The sequence below is a fragment of the Epinephelus lanceolatus genome, chromosome 9 (genome assembly GCF_041903045.1).
Source record: "Epinephelus lanceolatus isolate andai-2023 chromosome 9, ASM4190304v1, whole genome shotgun sequence".
Lineage (NCBI taxonomy): Eukaryota > Metazoa > Chordata > Actinopteri > Perciformes > Serranidae > Epinephelus > Epinephelus lanceolatus.
Genome location: NC_135742.1, coordinates 10,451,833 through 10,463,888, shown reverse-complemented (window position 1 = coordinate 10,463,888; position 12,056 = coordinate 10,451,833). Strand labels below are relative to the sequence as shown.

The window sequence follows — 12,056 nt, the reverse complement described above, 5'->3', positions numbered from 1 at the left end:
CATGCATACACAGACAATACACTGACAAAGTTCTGATTACTCCCTCAGGGGTTGATTGAATGAATTTCACCACAGAGCACACCAGCTTCCTTCCCATGTGTCTAACTTTTGTCAGGAACATGATTACTTGTTCGGCCTTTGATTATCATACACATATCCTTCAGCAAATTATCTTTGAGATGTAACGCTGCAAAAAAATGTTGGCATTGAATGTTTTTGCAAACCACTATTATGTTACATTTACACGTTTCTATGGCTGCCCCCTAATGGTTGACCAGACGTCAGTTGAACGAAGGGTCATTAGTTGGAAAGATTTCATTGGTCACTTAGTCCCAGAAAAAAACAACATGAAACTCTATTTGGAGCTGCACCATGTCAAAATAAATCAAAACCTATATGACTGGACCATGTGGGAATCACGTTACAAACCAATCACAGCTGACAGATATCTTTCCCTTCGTCTGTAAATATTCAATCTGATAAATACATTGATCATGTTAGTGAAGGGCTACCCAGAGCTTTACATCTGTCCCACAGACAATAGGCCTACACACTTATAAACAGCTCCTGGAAGATAATCAGCTCTGCACTCAGGATTTCAGGTAAATAGGCTATATGATGCTTGTTAAGGTTGCTTAGCAACCTCAGACGCAATGCCCGACCTCGCATTTTCCAGGTGGTTAAAGATGCAGCATGTGTACAGCCTCTAATTTCCAGGGCTGGTACCTGCGGTTATTCCACAGGCTAGTTAATAACATGTCGGGCAGGAAATCCAAAGTGTGGGATCATTTTGAGAAGGTGAAGGACGAACCCAAGGTGATATGTAAACTCATCTTCATTGGTCGACTACAAACATGACGTATCATCTGAAACATGGAAGTAGCTACATGCCCATTAGCCCACAGCGTCATTAACAGGCGGCTCGCTCAGTGTGTGACGTGCACTTGTAGATAAAATATAGGCCTATATTAATGAAGGTTCATTAGTACGGTTTTGTATTTCTCTGTAATGTAGCACAGTGTTAACAATGTTACTGATACTATTCTTTCTCACACCTTCAACTCAAACCACCAAAATATACCATTTAATAATTAAATTAATGTTGTAAATATGTGGGCGACTAGTCAACTAATGGCCCTAAATGATGACTATTGGTTGACTAGGTGTATTCTTAGTTGGGGCAGCCATACATGTTACATGTGATGTAGTGAATGAGCTGACTTTGACCCTAAAACCGAGGATTTTAAGCTAAAACATGATCTTTTCCTAACCATAACCACTGGTTTTTGTGCCTAAATTTAACCTCATGTTAACCAGGACATTTTATTAGGTTGAATGTAATCTTCACTCTTTAAATACAAGAAGAAAATAAGAAAAACAAGTCACAAATTTAACAAAACCGAGCATTGTTCTTGTCTAATATTTCTGCGACTGCACACTCACTTGGCAAGCTTCTTGAATCCAATAGCTCTTTTCTTTGTGGGCGTCCCATTGACTCCTTTCCACACGTGGGTATTCCAAGGATCAGGCTTTTGCATATGGGACAAGAAATTAAAATTCAGAGGTTGTATTTGTTTAAGATTAAAATCCATTCCAACATGCTGAGACTTCATTTGTGATATTCAGCGTATTCTAGGAGTGACTTGATATAAAGAAGCTGCATTTCACCATTTGCTGTACACACTTTCCTTTTATGTGCCCGGTCTGCTTGTAAAATTAATTTACCTTAATGGCTTCCTAATATAGCTTAGCAGTCAACCAGGTTGTAAACAAAAGTGTATGTCTATAATTGTGGTGTCGTCTGCCAAAAACCCAACATCCAAGGAACTGCATTACCATCTGCTGAGGCTAATGTCACTGCAGATATTATTATCTCTACCTGTTTCATGATGAATTCAACCTGAGAGAAAAAGGTGACACTTTGAGGCATGGTAAGTACTTCATGTTTTCTTTACACCTCCCTCTCACCTGGTACTCAAAGGAAGGAGTGAGGCGGTAGTTGAGCATTTCTTGGTGGAACACTGGTGTGATACTTCCTGACATGGGGGGCACAATCCACACCCAGTCTCCAGGACAGCCACCTCGCACCCGGTACTCATTCTCCATGTGCTTCATGAAGGACTCTGTGGCTGAGTGATGGTCCACTATGGTCACTTTGCATGACTGAAAACAGTGGACACAAACAGTGAAATCATTTATGTGTCTATGTAATAGAAATAGTTAAAACATTATAGTTGCAAAAGACATTTTTTTAGATCCACAAACAAATCGGATATATTTTAAATCCATTACATTTAAAGTGAAAAGTATGCATGCTTACATGCAGATCATTTGTATCTATGTTTTGACATTCAAAACATCTGTTTATGGTGAAGTATACCTTTAAAATAACATCCCATAACAGTGCACCCACCTGGAAGCTGTAAAGAACAGCAATGTTGATCTCCACCAGTGCCTGGTCTTTCCAAAGGGAGGACGTCTTCCTGGTGTCTAAGGCCATCCTGTTAGCAATCTCCTACACACGGTAGAAAGAACATGTTATATGACAGTTCTGATGTTAAAGTCACTGTGCTGGTCGGTTATTCACAACTTAATCCAAGTGTGACATTCATATGTTTTATGCCTCCAAAAGATGGTTGCTCATAGTAGTTCTTCTGCACATTCTTCAGTCTGTAACAGTGTATTATTAAAGTGGACATAGACAAATTCTATTTGCCTCTCTTATCATTGTGGAGTACATGTTGATTGCACAATGTAATGGCTAAAGAATAATGATACCATCTGCATTTGGATTGGTTCCCTGTGAGCCTGTCACTGTGCAAGTCTCACGGGAAAATGGCTGAATCCAAATGTCCGGACTTCACCGCACTTACAGACTCACAAACTTTGCAGGCGCATTCCCCAGAAGTCCAGGAGTGCTGAGAGCTGACTACATCCACAATTCAACTAGTCCACATGGGGCCTCATGTGGACTTTCTGAGAGTCCACTTGGGCTGCAGACTTCAGCCAACATCACTATTTAAATAATCTACAATTCATTGCAATATGGACGTGATGTTGTGTTTCTTTCAACTGCCTAAAAAACGTAGATGTGTAAAATAGTTACTGATAGTTAGGTCTAGTAAAATGTAGTCTCGCTCACCAGACCTTTCTCAAGAAAAGAAAGGTCTGGCTGGGCCGACTCTCACTTTAAGATTGGAGAAAAAAGTGCCCTGGCTTTTTTTATTTCTTTCAACCAATCACAGTCGTTCTGGGCGGTGCCACAGCAACGGTGCGCTTGCAAAAATATTGCCAGGGGGAAACAGGTTTTGGTGTAACATGCCCACAAAAATATCACCTACAGGACGCGAACCATGGCAGAAAAATGGCTACATCCCCGCAAGATCAAACCCCACAAAAGTTAGTAAAGGACGTGTTGAAAACTGCAACACAACCGGAGGCGGTAGGGCGGGACTTCAGCGGGTGGCTCGTTCTGCCCAATGAGAGGCTGATCTATGCAGCGAACTTCCGCCCACTCAGACTAAGTAAAATGCAACTTGAATTGTGTAGGCCAGAAATATTCTACCACATCACAGTACAGAAATATGTTTAAGTATAGGCTGTAGAGGGACTGAAAATGCATCTGATTATTGTAGCCTATCAGGCTGTGCAGTGAAATGGGCTAAGGAATTGGCCGAAAAATAAGTAATGTCCAATGTATTGAGTTATAGCCCTGTCCTTTACAAACATGTCTGTTTTTGAAAATGTGTAGCCTGTTATATAGAGATGTGTTAATACATTTTTGTTCAGTCACAAAAAGGTTATACATGGGATTTATATCTTGTTATCTGCAGGAACAGATGAGTAGGCACTGTTCATCAACTTAAACAGTCTGGAGAGCTGTCGATCAGCCGCTTGCAGTCTCTGCCCTCTTTACTTGATGACAGTAAATGTGTCACACTACGTACGACTAAAGTCCACAAGGGCTCAGTCTGCAGGTCCAGAGGGCGGACATTTGGATTCAGCCAATGAAGGCTTCATTTACAAGAAGTGGAAACCACTGTGCAACCAAAACAGAAAGAGGATAGCGTTTTTGTTTTCATCGGTGGCTCCCCAGTTACCAAAGAGCACCACTGTAAGTTCTTTGCAGTTACTATACCCAGTAGCGGCTGCCAGCGACTGTGGAACAACCGAAGAAACTGAGGAATCTGTGGTAGTTGCTCAGCTCTGAGGAAGACAGAGAGGGATCCGGTGGTCTTTGTGACAGCGGTGCAAATAATAATCAACTTGGAAATGCACACTTAACTTTGGTGGAAGCCCAATAAAAGCAAAAGTCTGTCTGCGAGTGATATAATACTAAAATTAGCAATGTATAGTTTATGTTAGGAGCATCTGTGACAAAGCACAAGCAGGCTAATCAGCGTTTTCCTCAGTGTGCATAATTAAAAGAAGAATGGCATTCTGATTGGATCATTTGGTGACACAACACATGCTCCTCTCTGCACAAGGCGTCAGTCAATCTGTGCTTTTGATTCTTTCCCCCCCATTTCAAACGGAGAGCATGACTCTGTGTTTTGGCACAACACACTACCTCCAGAAGGTTGTAGCGTGAGCTGTCGCAGAAGTCCCTCACGCCAATCTCTGTGCCCATGTACCAGCCACTGAAGGGGCAGCCAGTGAACTCCAGGCCACCGATCTCCAGCAGCATGTTGGAAACCGCCGGGAGGCCGTACCACTTCAGATCCAACTCCTTGAACCACTCGTACCTGGGCAGAGGAAATCAGGAAATGATGGTAGGGAACTGCAGCTACTTTGGCTTCACTGTGCTCCCTGCTGAGGTCGGGTAAACATGCAACATTTGCAATATACACCGTCATTAACTGCAGTAATTTGCCCTTATGAGTACAGATATTCAGTCCAGAGACACATATCATAAAAAGGAGTGCAGCCAAAACCAACATTAACACAAAAAAATTCCACTTTTGACAGCTTTTCATTGCTGGACAGAGCAGGCAGGACCTCAATCTGCCTGCCACCACTCACTCCTTGCACCCAGGGGGATTGATATCATTGCTTTCAGTGTATTATTTGCAGAGATGGGTCTAATCTCGAGTGATGATGAGACGCTGTTGGTGGTCGCGGCCCGTGCCAAGCTGCTGCCAGAGCTGACGGCCAGTTGATGCAGGGTATGGAGCAAGAGGTGCCAATTTGGGGGGAGTCTGGCAGAGAGATCAGTGTGTGATGAGGGATTCTGAAATGCTCTCTGTAGCGTGTGGCAATGTGGTGATAGCTCTGTGTGTGTGTGTGTGTGTGTGTGTGTGTGTGTGTGTATGTGAAAACTAGTGTAGCTGTAATAACCAATTCTTTATTGTGATTGTAGATATTAGATACAGCATTAACGTATAAGATCTCAAGGACATTTGTGTGGTAGCTATCAATTTAAGAAAAGTTTTCTAAAAAGTAAAGTAAACATTAGAACAAAACACAGGAAGGAGCTTGAAATCTCACTAACAAGCCCCATGGTTACCACAAAGCTGGCATAGCAACAGATAAAGCATGGCTAGCTGTGCTTTCTGGGAACATTCAGCACAGTTGGAATGTGACAATAACCCAATCATACTTCTTGGCTTGAAAGTACCCCATTGTTTAAGAAGAGTTGTTAGGAGCTGTGTGAGTGGGTGGATGTCTTTTTTTCTGTGTAGCCCCCTCTGTTCTTGTTTTGCTAGAGTCTGTATATTTTATGCATGCTTAAAAGTGAAGGCATAACTCACTTTGGGTGTGTGATCGGCACCTCCAGGATGAGGTCTTCGGGAATCTCAAACAGCTCAGGGTCATTTCCATTGGCTTGCAGCAGGAGAGGCAGGACATCAAAACGACCCTTCGGAGCCTTCCATCCCAGCTGCATGCAGATCTGGAGACACAAAGCGACATGTGAGCTGCAAAGGGGAGTTTTGCAGCTTCACAGCAACGACTCAAAAACACAGCTCCTCTTGTCCTTACCTCTGTAAATTCAACATTAGCAGGGTCTCCGTGGATCTGTCCATCAGGCTGCTTGTAGCCAGCATAACGAATCAGTTGAGTGTTCCACACTCGAAAGTCGTGTTTGCCATCTATCCTCTGAGGAAATATGGTGATAGCCGACCTGCAGAGAAGAACAGAAAAAGATGATCCCCCAAAACGTATTGTGAAATGTAGATACTGACAACATTTGATTTTGTCCTAGCTTTAGTAATAATCTCATATTTTGAAAAACACTGAGAAGTGCAGAGCTCCGCCAGCCAGCTGTGTTCCAGCTGCCACTCAAGACAATTTTCGTAAATACAGCAGACGTGCCACATTGTGTTTCAGGAGATACAATATAAATATGGGAATTAATGTATTTTTAATAAGTAAACACAGCCACAAATCTTCGATCCATGTTATTCATCACTGAACTTAAATGCTATTCACTTTGTCTTTAGGCTGCAGCACAACAAAGTTGGAAAAAAATAAACACAACTTCAACAGACAAAAAAACAGAAGAAGTAATTCAACTACTTGACCTTCTCACTCACTTATGGTAGAAGCACAAATATCAAGGAAAATGACCAAATCAATTAAATCTGCATATCTACAAAAATGCTCTGCTTTTGAAATGCTTCAGCTGTGGTATGACGCCGTGTGGCAGACAAAAAAAAAAAGCCCTGTTTCCACTGTGGAAAGTTGTGGATGGCACCAATGGAACCGTTCTGTACTGTCCCCATCTTTGGTCCCCCCTCTGTTGGGGTACCTAGCACACAGATCTGGTGCTAAAAGGTGGAGCTGTGAACACTGCAGTCTGTTGATTGGTCAATATGGACGGTCACTCTGCTCAGGGCTGAGTTGTGTCTGGTTTTGAGTCTCATGTAACCGCTGTTCCTATTGTGGAGAGTTTTACTGGTAAACTGTAACTATAAAATGAAAGGATGTTTTGCTGCCTCTCACAGCAGCTGGAGTCTGAGAAGAAAAATTAATTCACTGGGCCGACTGCCGGCAACTTTGAAGGTGGAACGTTAACTTGTAATGTTACTCTGCGCATGAGGCGACGACGTGAATCCATCAACACACCTTAAATTTTGCTGTGACAACTTTGACCATAACTTCAGTTTTTATATGACATAAACTTTTAGTAATGAATGGATCTTCATTTCGACTGGGTTATGTGAACTGCATGTATTCTCATCCTTGGAGAAAAAAAAAAGCGTTGTGGAGCGTCGTTCCTGTCGGCTACAGCAACACTAAACCCCTGAGCTTGCCTGAGAAGGACTAAATGTACAAACCTGCTATTTTTAAATATCCCATGGAGAGAGACTCTCACTGCAGCCTGTTCTATTTTGCTCTGAAAATGTTGCTGTGTAACTCTGTTGGACGATAAACGAGGTGCAGACTTCCATCTGTATCACCGGTGATAACGAAATACAGTGAGTGTTGGACGGAGCAGTGAGTGACAACAACACCGCCCACATTTAAGGGTACTGTCTGCGGTGGAAACACTAGGGTCTATGTGCCATGTCTGATGAGTTACTTTTGGTTGCAAAGGTACCATACCGAAAGTGTAATGGAAACGGGGCTACAATCTGATCGCACTTGGTATGTGGCGCAGCTGCATCCAGTGGGATTGTCCCTCCTGGCTCCCTTACAGGGAAGGCTGTAGCGAGGTTGACAAAAATGGGGGTTTATTTATTTTGTATGGTGTCTAACATATTGAGTATGGAATTAATCTTCAGATATTCCGACCACACTTGTCTATGGATATCAGTTTTTTAGCCACAACCACAAAAAGTCCTTGAGCATACAGTCACTAATCTACACACAAAATATGACACTGGCTGATTTGGTAGTTTATGGGATTGGCTGCGGAAAGCTGGACACAAACACTCACAAAAACACTTACAAACCTCCAGGCCTGCACCTGGTGGTGATAATAATATAACCAGATATCTGAACTGTGTCATAGCACTTAGATCAGTAGCATACTGATAGCTGCACATACACAGTAAGAGGCTTTGCAACAAAGCATTAGATAATTATTTCAGTACATTAATCAACAAGATTGTTAACAAATGGTCGGCACTGTGCAAGCGCTTCGCCCAGAGGCATTTTCAATTATGTTATGTCAGAGGACTCATAGCAGAGCCAGAGCTTAGCTACCTTTAGTCTGTTCTACATCCCAGTGGTGTTTTAATGCCGGGTAACCCATGACCGGGTAAAAGTGTTAATACTGCTAAGCTGGTGGTAAGTCACTGTGGAGAAGGGAGAGCAGCTGGTGTGAATCTGGGCCAGTTGTGCTAGCAGTCTATATCTGCAGGAAACAAACTCTCTATTTTGTCATATTTTTGATGATGACACAAAAATTTGAGAATGTTCCAAATTAGGCGACATGCTTTATAAAGTAATTACACTCCTGTCCAGCAGCAGTGTAATATTGGTACCACTTTTTCATATGAACCCCTTAATAAAGGTGGCTTTATTAACCCTTTGAAACCTGGAGTGACATCACTTTTCTTGTGCTGCTTTCAGGCGCCTTTCGCAACTATTTACACATTTTAACCCTGAGCAAACTGGTGCGATTTCTTTCAAAAACATGGGAAAAAAGGCAATGAGCAACTTGGTAAGAAATGTTCCACAAATGCAAAAAAAAAAAAAAAAAGATTTTGAAAATGATTTAAAAAATAGGAAAAAAATATAATTATAACATTTTAAAATTATGTTAAATAATTATTTTAATAAAAATGTAAGCACTCTCTCCAGGCTGTTTCCTTGTTTGTTTGTTTTTCTTTTTTAACTAATTTTCTTTTTTTTAATTAATTAATTAATTAATTAAGTTTCTTATTAATTTCTTGCTAATTTTTTGGTTCATTTCTTCTTTCATTCTCTCATTGCTCATTACCTTCTTCCCATATTTTAAGAGAAATCAAGCCACTTTGCTCAGGTTTCAAGGGGCTAATGGATAATAAACCATTTACTAATACTTTCTAGATCAGATATATGTATGGGTCGTCACAGGCTGTGGAAACTCCCTTTGACTAGTTTGATCATCGTCCATTTAATTCTAGAAAATGGCCGCAGACGATCCATGTATGACTAAGTAACAGTTATAACTGCAGACTTGATTGCCTTTTTAAAAACAAGAAACCAATGCTTATTAATTGATTAAAAAACATGTTGTAAAATAAAAATAAACACCAGACTGTGGATTTTTTCCACAACCTGGCAACCCAATTCGTTCTCAATAATCACTAATGACTTATAATCACTTCACAGTGATAAAAGCTTATTGCATAATTAATGAAGCCATTTGTTGCAACTTTTAAAGCCTTCAGAAAAGTTGCCTTGAGAAAAAGTGATAGCATGATATTATATCAACTTACAGCATCCAGTGTCTTTTAGTTCACTTGCAGCCTATTTAAAAAGAACTCTAATAACATTTTGACAGTTTTTGACATAATAATCTCTGCAACAAATATTTACTGCGTTGTAGATATTACATCATTTCCCCATGAACTCCACCACTTGTAAACAACTGACTCATAGCATTGGTTTTTTTGCATCATTTCAGGAACCTTCCTCACAGTATATTTATATTTTGTAATGCTGACAGGTGATTTTGAATAAGCAAAATGATTCTATGAAAACTATTGCAACATGTTGCAGGAGCACAATATGTTTATTTACGTGCCTGGGCTTATTTGTGCTAAAGCAAGCCAGGCTGAGAGAGGATGTCGTGCTGGCTCTTATCAACATGTGTATCCGAGCTGTCCTTCTGAAGGCCAGGCTAAGTGTAGTAATGAGTCAGAAGCTATCCATCATCCAAGAAGTAAATATGAGGTGTCACATGTGATTAGGACTTGGCAGAAAGTGAGCGAGCGCTGCGCAGGTCAGACAAAATGACTGCTTGTTAGCGAGGCCCGCCGCCTCACCGACAGGGCAGCGGCTGGGGATCAGATAGACAGGCAGCAGATAGTGTCAGATGCAGCCTTAAGAGACGGAGCGTGCGCTGACAGATGGGACAGTGGGTCATGTCAGGGTGGTGATGGAGAGATGGAGAAGGGTGATGAAATACACGGAGTGACAGATGGGGAGGGGAACAAGTGCAGTCGGAGGAACACGAGCAGAGCTGAACAAAGGAAACAAGAAACCAGACTTCAGCAAAAAAGTTGAGCAGTGTGTTGGGGTTTTTTTTGTTTACCTCAGGTTGCCTTTGTTGGTGGCATACTTGATGTGGTTGCAGATGTAGTTGTACATTCCATGAGCTGTTGTGCAGTCTCTGGCATCAAAAACCTGGAAAGCAAATGTGAGAATGAAACTCAGAACCAGGTTAATGCACAGTTAAGTGTTTTAAATATAGAAATATAAGATGAAATGTGACTGTAAATCCAAACATGTTACTGAGCCAAAAGTCTCTGAACATCTTGGATATCATGAAAAAGTGCAAATTCATCTTTCAACCTATCCACATCACTTGTCAATTGTCACAAACAGCATATAAAGAGTACAAAGCTCTCAAAGCTCGTTGCTAGCATTTCAGCCATACTGTATATCACCTGTAGCTTGGACCACTGGATCCTCCCTACGCAGCGGGCAGCATTCCTCCAGGCGTGCTTGGCCCCATAAATCAGTTCAGTGTCTTTCAGCTGGTACGTTCCTGAAGCTTCGATCTCCTTGGTCACCTCCTCCAGCCTGTCCACATGCGCCTTAGAGCCATTCCTGTGGGCAGTCAGGTCCACAGGCACAATAAGAGAACATGTACATTCAGTATACCTCAACACAAGAGATTCTGGATGGAGATTGTGCCACTTCGTAAACTTGTCCATATAATCTATTCAGATATTTTTCAAAAGGTGATACCAGCTTTGTTGATTATTGTTATCATTATTTTAGGCTGCCCCCTAATAGTCGACCAAACATTACTCAACCACAAAACCTCCCACAATAACCGCCCACCCCGAAACATGTTGGTCTTCGGCTCCACCCACTGAGGTCTAACTCTCAGCTCTGCAGATGTTACAGGCCGTGCTTACCTTCTGATGGAGGTGTAGTACTGGTCTATGAAGTCAGTGGCCAGTGGAAGAAGCTCCTCTTTGGTTCTGACCTCGTCTGATTTGCGGATGTGCTGGGTGGGCACCATCACAGAGCCGTGGCACACATTTTCACTGCACATTGGCATCTGAAGAGACAAATATGGTGACAGATGAGGGAGGCTTTTTTGGGGATGAATTCTGCTTGTTGGTTTTTCTTCAGCGTCAAAATGCAGCTGAAGACCCAGGTGATCATTGTGTATGGTACAGCTTCTCTTTCATGCGTCTGCAGACATCTACATTTATTTTTCAGCAAAGAATAACACTGACAGAAAACACCAAAAACCGGATGCAATTTGTTCATTTATTTTTTATGTACAGCACAGAATTCCTCAACATATTCCAGTGGCTCTTGGGATTCCTGTTCACTCACCAGACAGCCCCTGCATTCATCTCTGTGTTCTGATTAAATGCAAAATGAAAGAGGCATGGCATCCTCTTAATTTACAAAGGCAGAGCTATCCCATTACCTCCCCTCTCTTTTCATTTTAGATTACGCAGCTAAGTCTTGGTTCTGCTTGATATGAAACAGACGTAAGAGATGCTGTTATTATACAGGGATTAATCCAAAATACCATATTTTCCCATGTGAACTGTGCAAATCCATTAAAACTTTTTTGTTGGGGGGGGGGGGGGGGGTTCTTACTGAAGTGTCAACTTTGCTGTTTTATTGAGCACAATGTGAGAAAAAAACCTGGGTAACTGCTGGTAAGTGCGTATTGCAGTGGAATCACGCATGTTGTTTGGTGTAAATGTTTGCACAGATATATATGACTTTAATTTTAAGTGAAACTAGCATAGTGAGACCAGGGTCTAAAGTGCCAGTGGGTTGGTAAATGCCAATAAACGGTCGGCGCCATCAAGTGGAATGAACGCAAGCTAGCTGCCAGCTTCAAAGCAACTTGAAAGTAAAACATACATTCTCTAAAATAATGGACACTGTACTTATTGGAGTGGAATTATGTGCATGTTGCGCATAAG

At 41.7% G+C, this 12,056-nt stretch overlaps 1 protein-coding gene across 2 annotated transcripts in view; it reads right to left on the bottom strand.

The window, feature by feature from the left end:
- nos1 (nitric oxide synthase 1 (neuronal)) overlaps window positions 1-12,056 on the bottom strand; it is a 61,071-nt gene that overhangs the window by 24,532 nt on the left and 24,483 nt on the right. For both annotated transcript variants that reach the window (XM_078170546.1, XM_033620149.2), the window contains exons 5-13: window positions 11,019-11,164; window positions 10,542-10,704; window positions 10,187-10,278; window positions 5,980-6,121; window positions 5,751-5,890; window positions 4,571-4,745; window positions 2,414-2,515; window positions 1,969-2,163; window positions 1,444-1,529 (exon numbers count right to left, since the gene is read on the bottom strand). In XM_078170546.1, coding sequence (XP_078026672.1) covers window positions 1,444-1,529; window positions 1,969-2,163; window positions 2,414-2,515; window positions 4,571-4,745; window positions 5,751-5,890; window positions 5,980-6,121; window positions 10,187-10,278; window positions 10,542-10,704; window positions 11,019-11,164 — 1,241 coding nt within the window. The remainder of the gene's footprint in view (window positions 1-1,443; window positions 1,530-1,968; window positions 2,164-2,413; window positions 2,516-4,570; window positions 4,746-5,750; window positions 5,891-5,979; window positions 6,122-10,186; window positions 10,279-10,541; window positions 10,705-11,018; window positions 11,165-12,056) is intronic.